At 45.6% G+C, this 11884-nt stretch overlaps 1 protein-coding gene across 5 annotated transcripts in view; it reads right to left on the bottom strand.

The window, feature by feature from the left end:
- Positions 1–11884, bottom strand: part of Fam13c (family with sequence similarity 13 member C) — a 109265-nt gene that overhangs the window by 4911 nt on the left and 92470 nt on the right. For 4 of the 5 annotated variants that reach the window (XM_031346598.1, XM_031346600.1, XM_031346595.1 and 1 more), the window contains 4 exons: positions 11371–11452; positions 9501–9703; positions 2262–2357; positions 748–944 (listed from right to left, as the gene is read on the bottom strand). In XM_031346598.1, coding sequence (XP_031202458.1) covers positions 748–944; positions 2262–2357; positions 9501–9703; positions 11371–11452 — 578 coding nt within the window. The remainder of the gene's footprint in view (positions 1–747; positions 945–2261; positions 2358–9500; positions 9704–11370; positions 11453–11884) is intronic. The other variant, XM_031346596.1, reaches the window with a different exon arrangement.

Here is an 11884-nt window from a genome sequence, read left to right as displayed (position 1 = left end):
ACCCAAAGGTTGGGGAGAAATGGGAGAAGGAAAAACAGCTATGTTCTGTTCTTCCAGCAAGCTAAATATTATATACCCTCCCTGGTTTTGCCCCATCTCCAGGTAGGACACACCCTAAGCAGACTCTATAACTCGTGTTAAAGATGACCTCGCAGTGTGGGTTGTCACATGCAAACCCAAGTCAAACCCACATGACCGAGAGGTGTACCAACCGCTGCGTAACAATAGGAGTGGAAAAATCTGGACAGTTCTTAACTGAGGAGTAATTAGGAGACCCACTCACTGACTGGTGGCCAGTGTGGTTACCTATCTGGAACACTATGCCATCTGCATAGACGAAAGGAAGAAAAGAAAGGCTCTGGCCATTGTTGACCCACCAAGGATCTTACTCCTTTGGGCCCGATATATCAAAGACCAGCTCTCCTTCTTGTTTGCTCAAGGTTACAAGGGTTTACTAGTATCTGAAAAGAAGGATCCAAGTAAATTGCACATCAGTACTTCTGACATATGTAGGATTTTCCTGTGGCTTTTCACAGCCCTGCCTTCTATACTTCCCAGCTGAGAAGCCAACTGGATGGTGCATTTTTAGGTCTATTCTCTGCTGGAGAGAGCACATGTTAGGCTCTGGACAGATGCTGGATTTTTAACGTATGGGTAAGGTGCCCAGGCCAGGAGATTTGAGAGGCCACGCCCACTCAGGCGCTCCAGGAGATTTGAGAGGCCACACCCACTCAGGCGTTCACTCACATGGTGGCCTCGTGTAAGTTGGACATGGAGAGAGCCGCCTGCTTCCCTTCTTTCTTCTCGTCCGGCAGCAGGGTCCTCACAGGCTCTGTCTCCGAGTAGACGAGGCGGTCGCCGACAGCTAGGCGGGACACCGGATCCGGTAGAGGAGGTTGTTGACTTCCCTGCGGACAGTCTTCATCGGAGTCCTCTTCCTCCTGCTTGTCACCAGCAAAGCCAGAGAGTCACAGAGTGCTACACGTCCCTTGTGCATGCGAGAGGACTTACTTGCGAGACCCTAAAATCCAGTAGACGCCCGGCCCACGTGGCTGCTGAGAACTGGATTGGAAACAGCCAAAAGCCATTTAGTTCCCTTAAAACCCCACGGAAGGCAATGAGAAAAGAGGTGTCCCTTGCTGGGTTACGGTGCTTCCCAAGTTTATCTATATTCACTGGGCCAAGGAAGATTAGGCATTTGGGACCTGGCCCGGCTGGTACTCTACAGCCAAGTGGGTCCTCCCTTGCCCCAGGCCTCTTCGTACTCCAACCTCACCGCATTGATACGGATGAGGGCAAAATGCTCTATCGACACCTTATTCAGAAATTACAACACTCAGACCCGGAGCAGGCCACAGTCAATACAGAGGCTGCGCGCGTGACAATTTCCGAAGGGCCCTTAGGAGGCCAGAGAAGCAGCAGTTATTCCTTAACCTTTCCAATAATTATGACAGCCAAAGGGTTTTCTTCAAACTTGAAAGGCATACTGCCTTTTAAACTATTCTTCTCCCTCAAAGGGAATATTTTAGACAGAACATACCATCGTTCTAACGTTTCTTAAAACACAGAATCATAAATATAATTATATAACCATATGTATATAATATATAATAATATATACTCATAAATCTACTCGAGTAGATTTAAATTCATAGCTGTTAACATTTGCTGCTTGTTACGTTGATACCTTGAGTGGCTGTTTGGAAATTGATGGAGCCGGAGGTGCGGTGTTTCCTAGTCCTGTCTGCCCATAAATTTGTTTTAAGAGAATAGCCTGGCTCAGTTTCAATACTTTTTATTGAGATCAAATTTACTTATATCTAGTATATTGTGATCACATGGAACCAAAACGATCTTTCAATATTTCAAATAATGCATTACCCATTTCATTAACCACCACACAGAGCACAGAGAGATTCTGTCTTGTCTCGCTGTGCTAAAAGTTAAGACAGTGCCACAGTGAGAGCCCTGGTGTCTTTTCCTTGCCCAAAAGGAGGGTTTAAAAACAAAAATCAATTTTAATATTGAGTGGCCCCAATCCTGCCAGTTTGGTATGTTCTGTTTCACAGCAGTTGCCATCATTGTTGCCATCACTGTTAAGCACTGGGCTAGGGAAGACCACAGTAGCTGGAGGATCGTTGTGTACACAGCTAGGAAGGCCACCTGTTAACACTCAAGGTGTGGTCTGTGACAGGACACTAGAGAGCATAGATTCAAGGTGCGACTCAACATTTCCAGTTAGCGCCGCCATCTTTACTTACAATGGTCGGGATCAGGGATGGTGTCGACAAGATTTGCTTGATTCCTCTGCATCGGTCATAAAGAGGCTTTATGAGGTTCTTGTCTTGCTTAGTTACCTGAAAAACATAAAAGTCCATTCTGCTTTTTTTTTTGTTTCTCGGACAATATTCTCCCCACACCCACCACATGTTGGGGAATCCATCCCAGAACACATCCAGGCTTGACAAGCCAGTGTGCACAGAGCTATATAAACCCATTCCCTAAGGCAATATTCCAGCAGGCCAACACGACAACGGGTCACTCGTTGAAGCCTCAGAGATCATAACACTTTAATGCGGCAGTGATTAATGGAAAGGAAATCAAAAGATGGTGTTTTGTTGTACGCCATTTTTTTCCTAGACAGAAAACTCTCAAAAAGGATTGGGACTACGAGGCTGTGTGGACTAGTCTGCAAAACGAGTAGTGTTTAAGGCTCTAATTCATTTTTACATGACCAATCGAGACCGATCACTTTTTCTTCTGAGCAAATAAGTTGTTTGGACTTTGGGGATTTACACCCCACAAACACGCACTCTCTACAGACCTCCACAATTACACACATAGAACGCACACTGCCTTACTTACTAGTTCGTTCTCGTAGAAACTTGGGTAATTTGGGATGAAACATTTGACTTTTGAATCCTCACTTGCCTGCCCACCCAACGAAGGGGCTAGAGGTTCAGAGTTCCTTCCGGGCTATTCCAAAGAGAGACGGGTCTTTCAGTTGACTCGCTAAGGTTCCAACCGAAACAATCCCCAGCCTCTTAGTGCACTGATGCGTTCTGTGCCCGTCTGCTGCATGAGGCTTCGCTACGCACCACTGTAGCAGGTCAGGTTTCACATAAAAATTCAGTATCTCTCTCGTCTGCTGATCCATAGGTCGATCCATAGTGCTAAGCCCCTCTCTTCCCCTGCCCTGCCCCCACACATATCCACACGCTGGCCCATGCACTAATTTACTATATACTTATTACACGCAGCCCTCCCCTCCATTCTCAACCAATGGTTTATGTTCATCGGGGCAAGGTATGGGAGGAAACACGTCACCAATAGTCACTCGCGCTGTCTTTTATGGACATACCTACCACAGAATGCTGAAGAGCTCTGCCTTGTAGGTCTCCCAGAGACTTGAGCCAAAAGAAAACAGCTCCCTAGAGACATTTATGAGGTTCCATATCCATCACGGCCACAAGCCACATTGGTCCACGCTGATCTCCCTTTTCTATGAACTTTTTTATTTCAGTATCTGAACCTGAACTTTTTTTCTGTTTCAGTCTTACTTGCCCAAATAAAAGTTCACTGAGGCCCAAGATGGTACCGTATTATTTCTTTAACTTCTTACCACTGTCCTACCACATCCCTGCCCTGATTACTAAGAATTTCATAGGTGTAAAGAATTCTAATTTTTAATAATCCCCATATATACATATATGCATATATATGTATATATATGCATATATGTGTGTGTGTGTGTGTGTGTGTGTGTGTGTGTGTGTGTGTGTGGCCTTGAACTCACAGAGATCTGCCTGCCTCTGCATCCCAAGTGTTAAGATTAAAGGCCACCATGGCCTGGCTATATATGTCTTATGTGAGCATATGCGCACACATCCCGGGCTGCAGCCTAAGACTCTATATGATCTTCTTATGTGAGCATACACATACACACACACATACACACCAGGCTGTAACCTAAGACTCTATATGATCTTCTTATGTGAGCATACACACACACACACATACACACACACACACACACACACACACACACACACACACACACACACAGAGGCTATAACCTAAGACTCGTTTGTATTTTCAGGAGAAAGGGAATTTGCTATAGAAACCTTTTAGTTTTTGTTCCTAACCTTAAGAGCCTTTAATTTTCTATCCAAATTCACTCTTTAAACCTTTTCTTAACATCTTCACACACACACACACACACACACACACACATCCATCCATCCAGTCATTATGTAGTCCATGGAATTTTAGTACATTTTAAGAGAGAAAATATAAATGTAAGTTCAGAAAACCCTAAAATAGTTTTTCTTTTCAGTACCTCACTAGGACTTATAAGCAAAACAATGCACTTTTGAGCATTGGTCTCTTTTGAAATTTGACTGTGTTTTTTCTATCTAGTATATTCCCCCAACCCCAGATTCTAGGAGAATCCGAAAGGGGTGGAGGGGCAGATCAGGACATCTACTGCAAGATTATGTCTTCTGGGTAGGACCTGGAAACTGCACCCATGTAATCTCAACTCTATGGCTGCCTAAACAAGACCTGAACAACGGAGACACTAGGTGATATGCCAACGTGGACGGCGAAAATCTTACACAGCTCCACCCCAGGACAGAGCTACAGGAAGCTTACAAATACTGTGAGGGAGAATTAGTCTCCCCCAGAGATGACCCCCTAATTGGCCAAATGGTCAGCCCTAAAAACATCCATAGAAGCAATACAAAATGAACCAGGCACATTGAATTTATATATTTGTGTGTGTGTGTGTGTGTGTGTGTGTGTGTGTGTACGCATATGTTTGTTAATTAAAGAAAGAAAGGCCGTGAGTCTTAGAGGGAGCAGGACAGAGACAGGGACAGCATAGGAGGAGTTGGGGATGAGGGAAATGATGCAATGAAAATGTCTTTTAATAAAAAAAAATTTAAAAAATCAAAAATATATAAATGCAAAGAAGCTTTAAAAAAGCAACATAAACAAACAAACAAATACATAAATACATAAGGAGGCTACTTTCAAAATGATCTTCCCCAGACACTGGATGAAGATTGAAATACACATACAATTCACCCAAGTCCTCTCCATGCTGATGATTTTACTCCTGGGATCATTACTGAGTGATCTCCAAATAGAAACAAGCATGTGAAGCCAACCCACATGTGGGCCTCAGACACAAAGAAATACTGATAGGCCTTGAGTCCTCAGACTAAAATAATAATAATAATAATAATAATAATAATAATAATAATAATAATAATAATAATATAATAGCTTCTTATCCCTTCCTATGCAGAGGAGGAAAATGTCGGGTTTACCCACCTCCCTGAGCAAAAGCACATTTGTAGGTATGAGTGGAGCAATGAGTATATTTAAAAGTTCCTGTGCTTTTCTGAGGAAGAAGCTCTGCCCAGAGTTCTGCCGGGTAAAGAAAACAAACACATGGATAAACACCCGCTTGAGCTCCAGCAGCTTTTTATCCTAAGTAACCTCCGGACCAGCGCCAGAAAGAAAACATCTGGGCTGGCCACTTTGTGGCAGTTTGGAACGCCACCTTCTCTCTTCCGGATGCAATGTCAGCCCTAAGAAGGTAAGACACGCAGGAAGTAAAGTGTGCTTAGCATGGCAGAGTGCGCAAGCTGCCAATGGACATTACCCAACTACGTTTTGTTAGAGCTCCCTCTTCCTTAGCCTCCCGTTCCGTTTACTCCTGATTCTACAACAGAAGACAGGAGGACAATAACTACCTTTGGGGTTTATCTGTGCATAGTGACCTAGAAAATGATACCCTATCACCTTAGATAGCTCTCTCTCTCTGGCTGTTTCATGTGGACAATGGTAGCTATCAGTGAACCATATCTTACTCACATTTAAAAATTTCCCTTCACACATTAAAAAAAAAAAAATCAAAAGATAACATTTTTTGTAGCGTAGATAGCCAGCAATATACAGAAGTAGAAACAGGAAACAGATTGGTTTCCAATGCTTTTTCCAGTGATTATCTCTTTAAAAAAAAATAAAACTAAATAAAGGGGGAGGGGGCCAAGTCACAATATCTGAATTAACAAGGCCGTGCTGTAAGGCAGTGGTTCTCAGCCTCCCTGATGCCAGGACCCTTTAAGACAGATCCTCATGTTGTGGTGGCCCCACGCCCCAACCGTAAAATTATTTTATTGCTACTTCATTTTATTGCTACTTCATAATTTTGTCACGACCATAAATCAGAATGTAAATACATATCTGATGTGCAGGATAACTGATACGAAACCCCAAAGGGGTCTTGAACTGCTGCCGTAGGGCTTACTATGGCTTTCAGTATGAGTTCTGACTAAACACCAGCCCAAGAGGTTCCTGAAAAGTCTGGGGGCAGGGGAAAGAAAAAAATCACTCACTATGACCATTTTTAATTTGATTTAGTTGTATGGCAAGAAGGCCAGGTGAAAGTCATCTATGCACTCTAGCTTTAAGAAACTGGACTTGCATGAGATGAACTGGCATGCCACAGCTTGTTACAGAGGCAGGGGGCAGGCTCGACGTTATAATTATGTCTCCTCGAGTTCTGCCATGGCCTTGGGAACTCACTCTGGACACCCCCTTCCCAGGACTCCCTAGGGTTCCTTCCGTGTCACACTTCTCTGGAGCAGTACTGAAATGTGCTACCAGAGCCTGCCCATCCTATGGCAGACAGCCCGTACCTAAAAGGCCCAGCTCTAACTGTAAAGCTCCCAGGGCTATTTGAAGGCCTGTTCTGACACTTATGAAGCCACTCCATAGCTATTTCGTTGGAAATAATAAGAATGTCCATCACCATTTGTACGAGGGTGATTTCCGAGCATTCGGCTTCTTGACTGGAGATGCATTTCACTCAGTTGTCACAGAAAGCCAACTGACCACCCCGGCTTGCCCAGGACCACTGGGGGTTTCCAGTGCTCAAAACTAGGAGGGTTGGTGACCCAGTTCCTCAAAGCTCTTAAATCTGATGTGCCCCAGCATATGTCACTTCTTAACATTTTCATCTCTACTCCAAAATCGGACACCTCCCATAGTTCCTTCCGGTATGTCAGTAAGCAGACTGTTTGGTTGGTCTCCATGGATCCCACCTCGTCGTGCCTCCCTCTAAGGCAATGGTTCTCAACCTTTGGGTCTCAACCCTTTGGGAGTTTGTAATATCAGATATCTCGCATATCAGATATTTACACTATGATTCATAATAGTAACAAGATTACAGTTTGGAAGTAGCAACGGAAATAATTTTATGGTTGGGTCTCACCACAACATGAGGAACTGTATTTAGAGGGTCTCAGCATTAGGAAGGTTGAGAACCACCCATGTAAATCTTCAACGTGTTCTTTTGTTCCAACTGAACTATGCTTTGAGTATGCTGTCTTTCTGCCAATGTCACTATGCCCACCAAGCCACCCGTCCCGTCATCTTGCTTGCTGGGTGATTTATTCGCACAGTAATCAGATCTTTTAAGTGGTTATCATCTCGTACTGGTTTTCTGTCCCCACTTGGCCACCCCTTAACTCCACTTCACAGCCCGAGAGGGCCAGTGTCATTCCACTGGCCACAGCTGTTCCAATTGCATCTCGTGCAGCCCGCATATCTCAGCCCCCATCCCTGAGATTCTTGTATACACAAAAAGCTCTTTCTCCTTCGCAGCCTTAGTACTGGGGAGTTCTATCTAGAACGTTCTTTGCTGCTCTCTCAGCTGACCCACCTTCTTGATTAAATGCCAACTGTCTTGGTCCTTCTAATAACTCTATTCGAGAAAGACTGCTGCTATTGTCTTCTGACAAGTGCCTCCTTTGTTCCTTGCACAGTGCTTACTGGAATCCTTGTCTATTTAAACTGCTTCTTATATCCCAACTCTCAGCAGAAAGGCAGCCTGGGACAGCAGTCCTGACATGACTTCTCTGTCTCGATTCACCTGACCTCATACGACGAGCATTTGGAAGATCCTTTTGGAAGTGTGTAACTGTCCGTCAATCATCAACTATTATTATGGTTTGGATATGAAATGCCCCTCCAAAAGAATCTCATGTATTGGGTCTTTGTCCCCCGGCTGGTAGCTCTATTGAGAGGTGACCGAGGCTATTGAGGTCATCAACGGATTAACCCACTGACTGATTGAGAACTGAGGGGACTCCTGGGAGTTGGGAGCCTACTCAGAGGATGTTGATCAATCAACCATCTGACTAAGATGTTCAGACAGATATGGACGAGTTAACTCCAAAATATGAGAGAGTCTCTTGGAAATACTAACGGATGGAAAATCTGAGATGTGCCTACGTATACATGTGAACATGGACGTTAGCCATTGGCCATCCTTAAGGTCTAGAATGCTGGGCTTGGGGGATAGGCTAGCCGTGTGTAAGAGACAACATACCAGCCTCTGAGCAAACCATTACTGATCTCCCTTTATTACTCGGGACAATAAAGGATGAAAACAAGATGGTGGTGACTGCGAGCCCGTGTGTGCTTGTGGTACGCAAGTCCCAGGGTGAAAAACTGAAGCAGGGCATTCCAGGCCTTCTGAGATCTGGCCTATGATCCTGCCTCAGTTAGACCAGATCATGCACGGCAGAATAGGAGAGGCGATTGATCACACTTCTCCACAGGACTTCATTCCAGAGTCGAATGGCATTCATTCGTCCGTTCCCTCGAGCAAACACATACCCAGTGCCCTACTATGTACAGACACCGTGACGCTCTGAACAGGAAACCGCCTTTCTGGGCAAGCAGCACGATGGGGTGGGGTTGGAAGATGATGAGGGAGATATCCAAGAGGTGATGAGGTGACTCCTGCTCTTATCCGAAAAGTAAGAGGTCAACCACATCAGCTTCAGCTTTGATACGGGAGGGACCTTAAGAAAGCTTCCCTGGCCTAAGCCTAATGGAAAGCATCATGAAAAGGGATTACCCAGGTAAGTGAGGCTTTCCTTGATAAAATATAATCTTTTGTTGGCTAAGCCCCAGGATTATGTAACCTAATACCTCACTGACAACACCGTCCAGCTGTCTCAGATTTCAAACCTCCTATCTATAGCTGAAGTCTTTGATCCCAACCCATTACTCCCTAGAAATCACGGATCTATTCTTAGGGCATGAAACTCTGACTGTATGCCCCTCCCCTCTTTATCACACTTTTCCACGTGGGGGAAGGGCCTGTCTTGGAGCTTTTCTTTACCAATAAAATGCTTGTGGCCCAGACTTGGAGATCATTTACTAATTTGGTGGAGCAGAGACCGTATTCTCCCGTCCTCGCCACCGTCCACCAACGCACCCCCTCTTCCGGAAGTGGTACATCCTGGAATCACAGAGCAACAGGCCTACGCCATAGCCAATAACCCACCAGGAACTCAGCCGGTTAAAGTGCCAGAGGCGATCTCTAATCTCCTAAAGATAAGACTCTGGCGGTGAAGTGCTCTGACAGGTGACCACAAGCATGCCATTGCCAACCCCATGGCGAGGCGGTGAGGTACCTTCCCATCGTCCTGGGGCTGGATCTGCTCTCCCTTCTCCAGCATCACAGTGTCTGAAGTCTCCTCCCCGGAGGAGCTTGGTTCGGGACCCACGGCCTCCAGCTTGCCATTTTCTCTGGGGACTGGAGGCTGCTCGCTGGGCAGGTTTCTCCGAGGGCCTTTGGGAGTGCTCCTTTGCTCTTCCGACAGCTTCAGCCTTAGTTCTGAGAGAGATGCCTTGAGTTAACATGAGCAGGCAAGGTACTCACTGGCCCAAATTAAAACAGAGCTGCTTCTCGTGAATTCCCTAGGTAGGAGCAATGCTTGTAAAGTCAGCCCTAACCATGACCAATATATCACAAGCGCTCAACTAGCTATGCAGACAGAGCCCTAGAGATTGAGGCTCTTGAAGACTGGGCTCTCGTGAGGAGAACCCCATGAGACAAGAATTCGGATTTGGATTGCAACAGACTTCTGGGGGCGGGGGAAAGACCTGCTCTTCCCTGCCCCCAGTTTTCCACTGTTGTCTACTGTTGCACTTGAAACTCGCTGTGGAGCAGTTTGTTGGTGTGCATGGTAAGAACTGTGTATATAGTAAGGCCTCTGGAAATACAGGGGCTTGTGCATCACATATGCAAAACTGAGGAGCTAGAAGAGATGAGAGCGGCTTTGAGAATTCCAGCTCACATACTTGACACACTTGACATTTTTATCTAATGCCCTTTCCCCTCAAAGATTTAACTCTCCCCCCTCCCTCTCCGTCTTCCTCCCCCCGCGCCCCCCCCCCGTGTGTTATGTTTACTCCCAGGAGCCCGAGTTACAAGTGGCTAGCTGGGAGCCACTTAGCAGCAAGGGTTCTGAGAACTAAACGTGGGTCCTCTAGAAGAGAAGCCAGCACTCTTCAACCCTGAGACATCTCGCTACCATTCTGAAAGTGGTGATTTTCAAAATTCAGAGCCCACAAACGTGGCTTTATGCAACCGTAGAGATTGAAAATTTAAATAAATAAATAACCTGGCTAGGACTTAGCAAGGAATTGCATTTCAGAATATGGCATAACAAGGAGAAGTTGAATTTGAATAAGGCCGTTTATACCGTTTTTGTTTTTTTTTTAATATATATATATATATATAGTATAGCTCACTTTCTTCACTTAGCTTTGTGCTCTGGCTTTATTGGTTTGGTTTGGTTTGGTTTGGTTTTGTATTTTTATGTTGTTTGACTTGGCATCTAGCTGTAATATATGCTTGCCTGAAACCTACTGCATAGCCCACTCTATCAATTCTCCTGCCTCAACTTTCCAAATACTGAGATGATGAGCCACCATGCCAAGCTCTGGCCTGAAGGTTTATATGCATGCTACATCACTAGCATCAAATTTAGTTTCTAGTTCTTGATCATGTAATGTCCAGAAATTTGGACCAGCTTCCCTATATCTTAAATACGGACTTACATAACAAAGGGAGGGAGAATATAACTGTGTGAGCCCACAGTGACTGTCCTGCCATCCCAGAAGGGGACAAGGGAAGAAGGGGATTGGACCCAGAGCTATAGAGCCAAGTTGTCTGCATGGCTCTGTACCTCCGAGCCACATGACATTCCTGCCTGGCTCAGCGCACTCACCTGTGTGATCTGGGAAGTGGCCTAGGGTGGTTTTGTTTCCAACAATCTAGTAACCAGAGAAGTTAGAACTCCACAGCTTGGCTGGAGGTCCCAAATCTCTCTTGTAAGGTTTATTAAAAGGGTCTGAATGATGCACGGGGTCCTCTCAAATGGAGCTTCAGTCTGAGCAGGCAACCCAAGCCCAAGAAGTCCCAGGTAGAAATGGACTGCAATTGCCCTGGACATTAAGCTATCATAGCTGGTGCTCTCTGGGGGAAGAGACACTTGCCTTTGAGCTGTTTGCGCCCTTTGGCCAAATCGTTCATCCATTTCAGAACTTCGGGATTTGAGGTCTTATCTCCGTGTGAGGGCTACAGGGAGGAGTGGGGGGAGAAGAGGAAGTGGAAGTAGATGGAAGGGAGGAGGGGGAGGAGGAAGGGAGGAAGAAAGAGGGAAGGAGAGGATGAGATGAAGAGAAGGGGAAAGGGAGGGAGAGAGAAAAGGGAGACAAAGGAGAGAAAAAAGAAAAGCAAAAATGTTAAACAGCGGAGCCACGTGGGGAATTCAGAGACACTCCTGACCCGAGCTGGACCCTGGGGTAGAGTTCCAGTGAGTGGAGTTGTTCTGCGCGTTCACTCCTCCATGGGCATTATTTCAAAGCATGCCAAGGCACCCAGCACATTCCCATACATCCTATTTCTTCCGGTATTTCCTGCTGTCCATCCTCGTTCACCCCATAAGCCATCCACAGCCCATCCCATTGCCCAGCCACAGTCCCTGCCAGTGGAGATGGGTGCAATGGT

The sequence above is a fragment of the Mastomys coucha genome, unplaced genomic scaffold (assembly GCF_008632895.1).
Source record: "Mastomys coucha isolate ucsf_1 unplaced genomic scaffold, UCSF_Mcou_1 pScaffold3, whole genome shotgun sequence".
NCBI lineage: Eukaryota > Metazoa > Chordata > Mammalia > Rodentia > Muridae > Mastomys > Mastomys coucha.
This window is presented reverse-complemented; position numbering and strand designations above follow the sequence as displayed.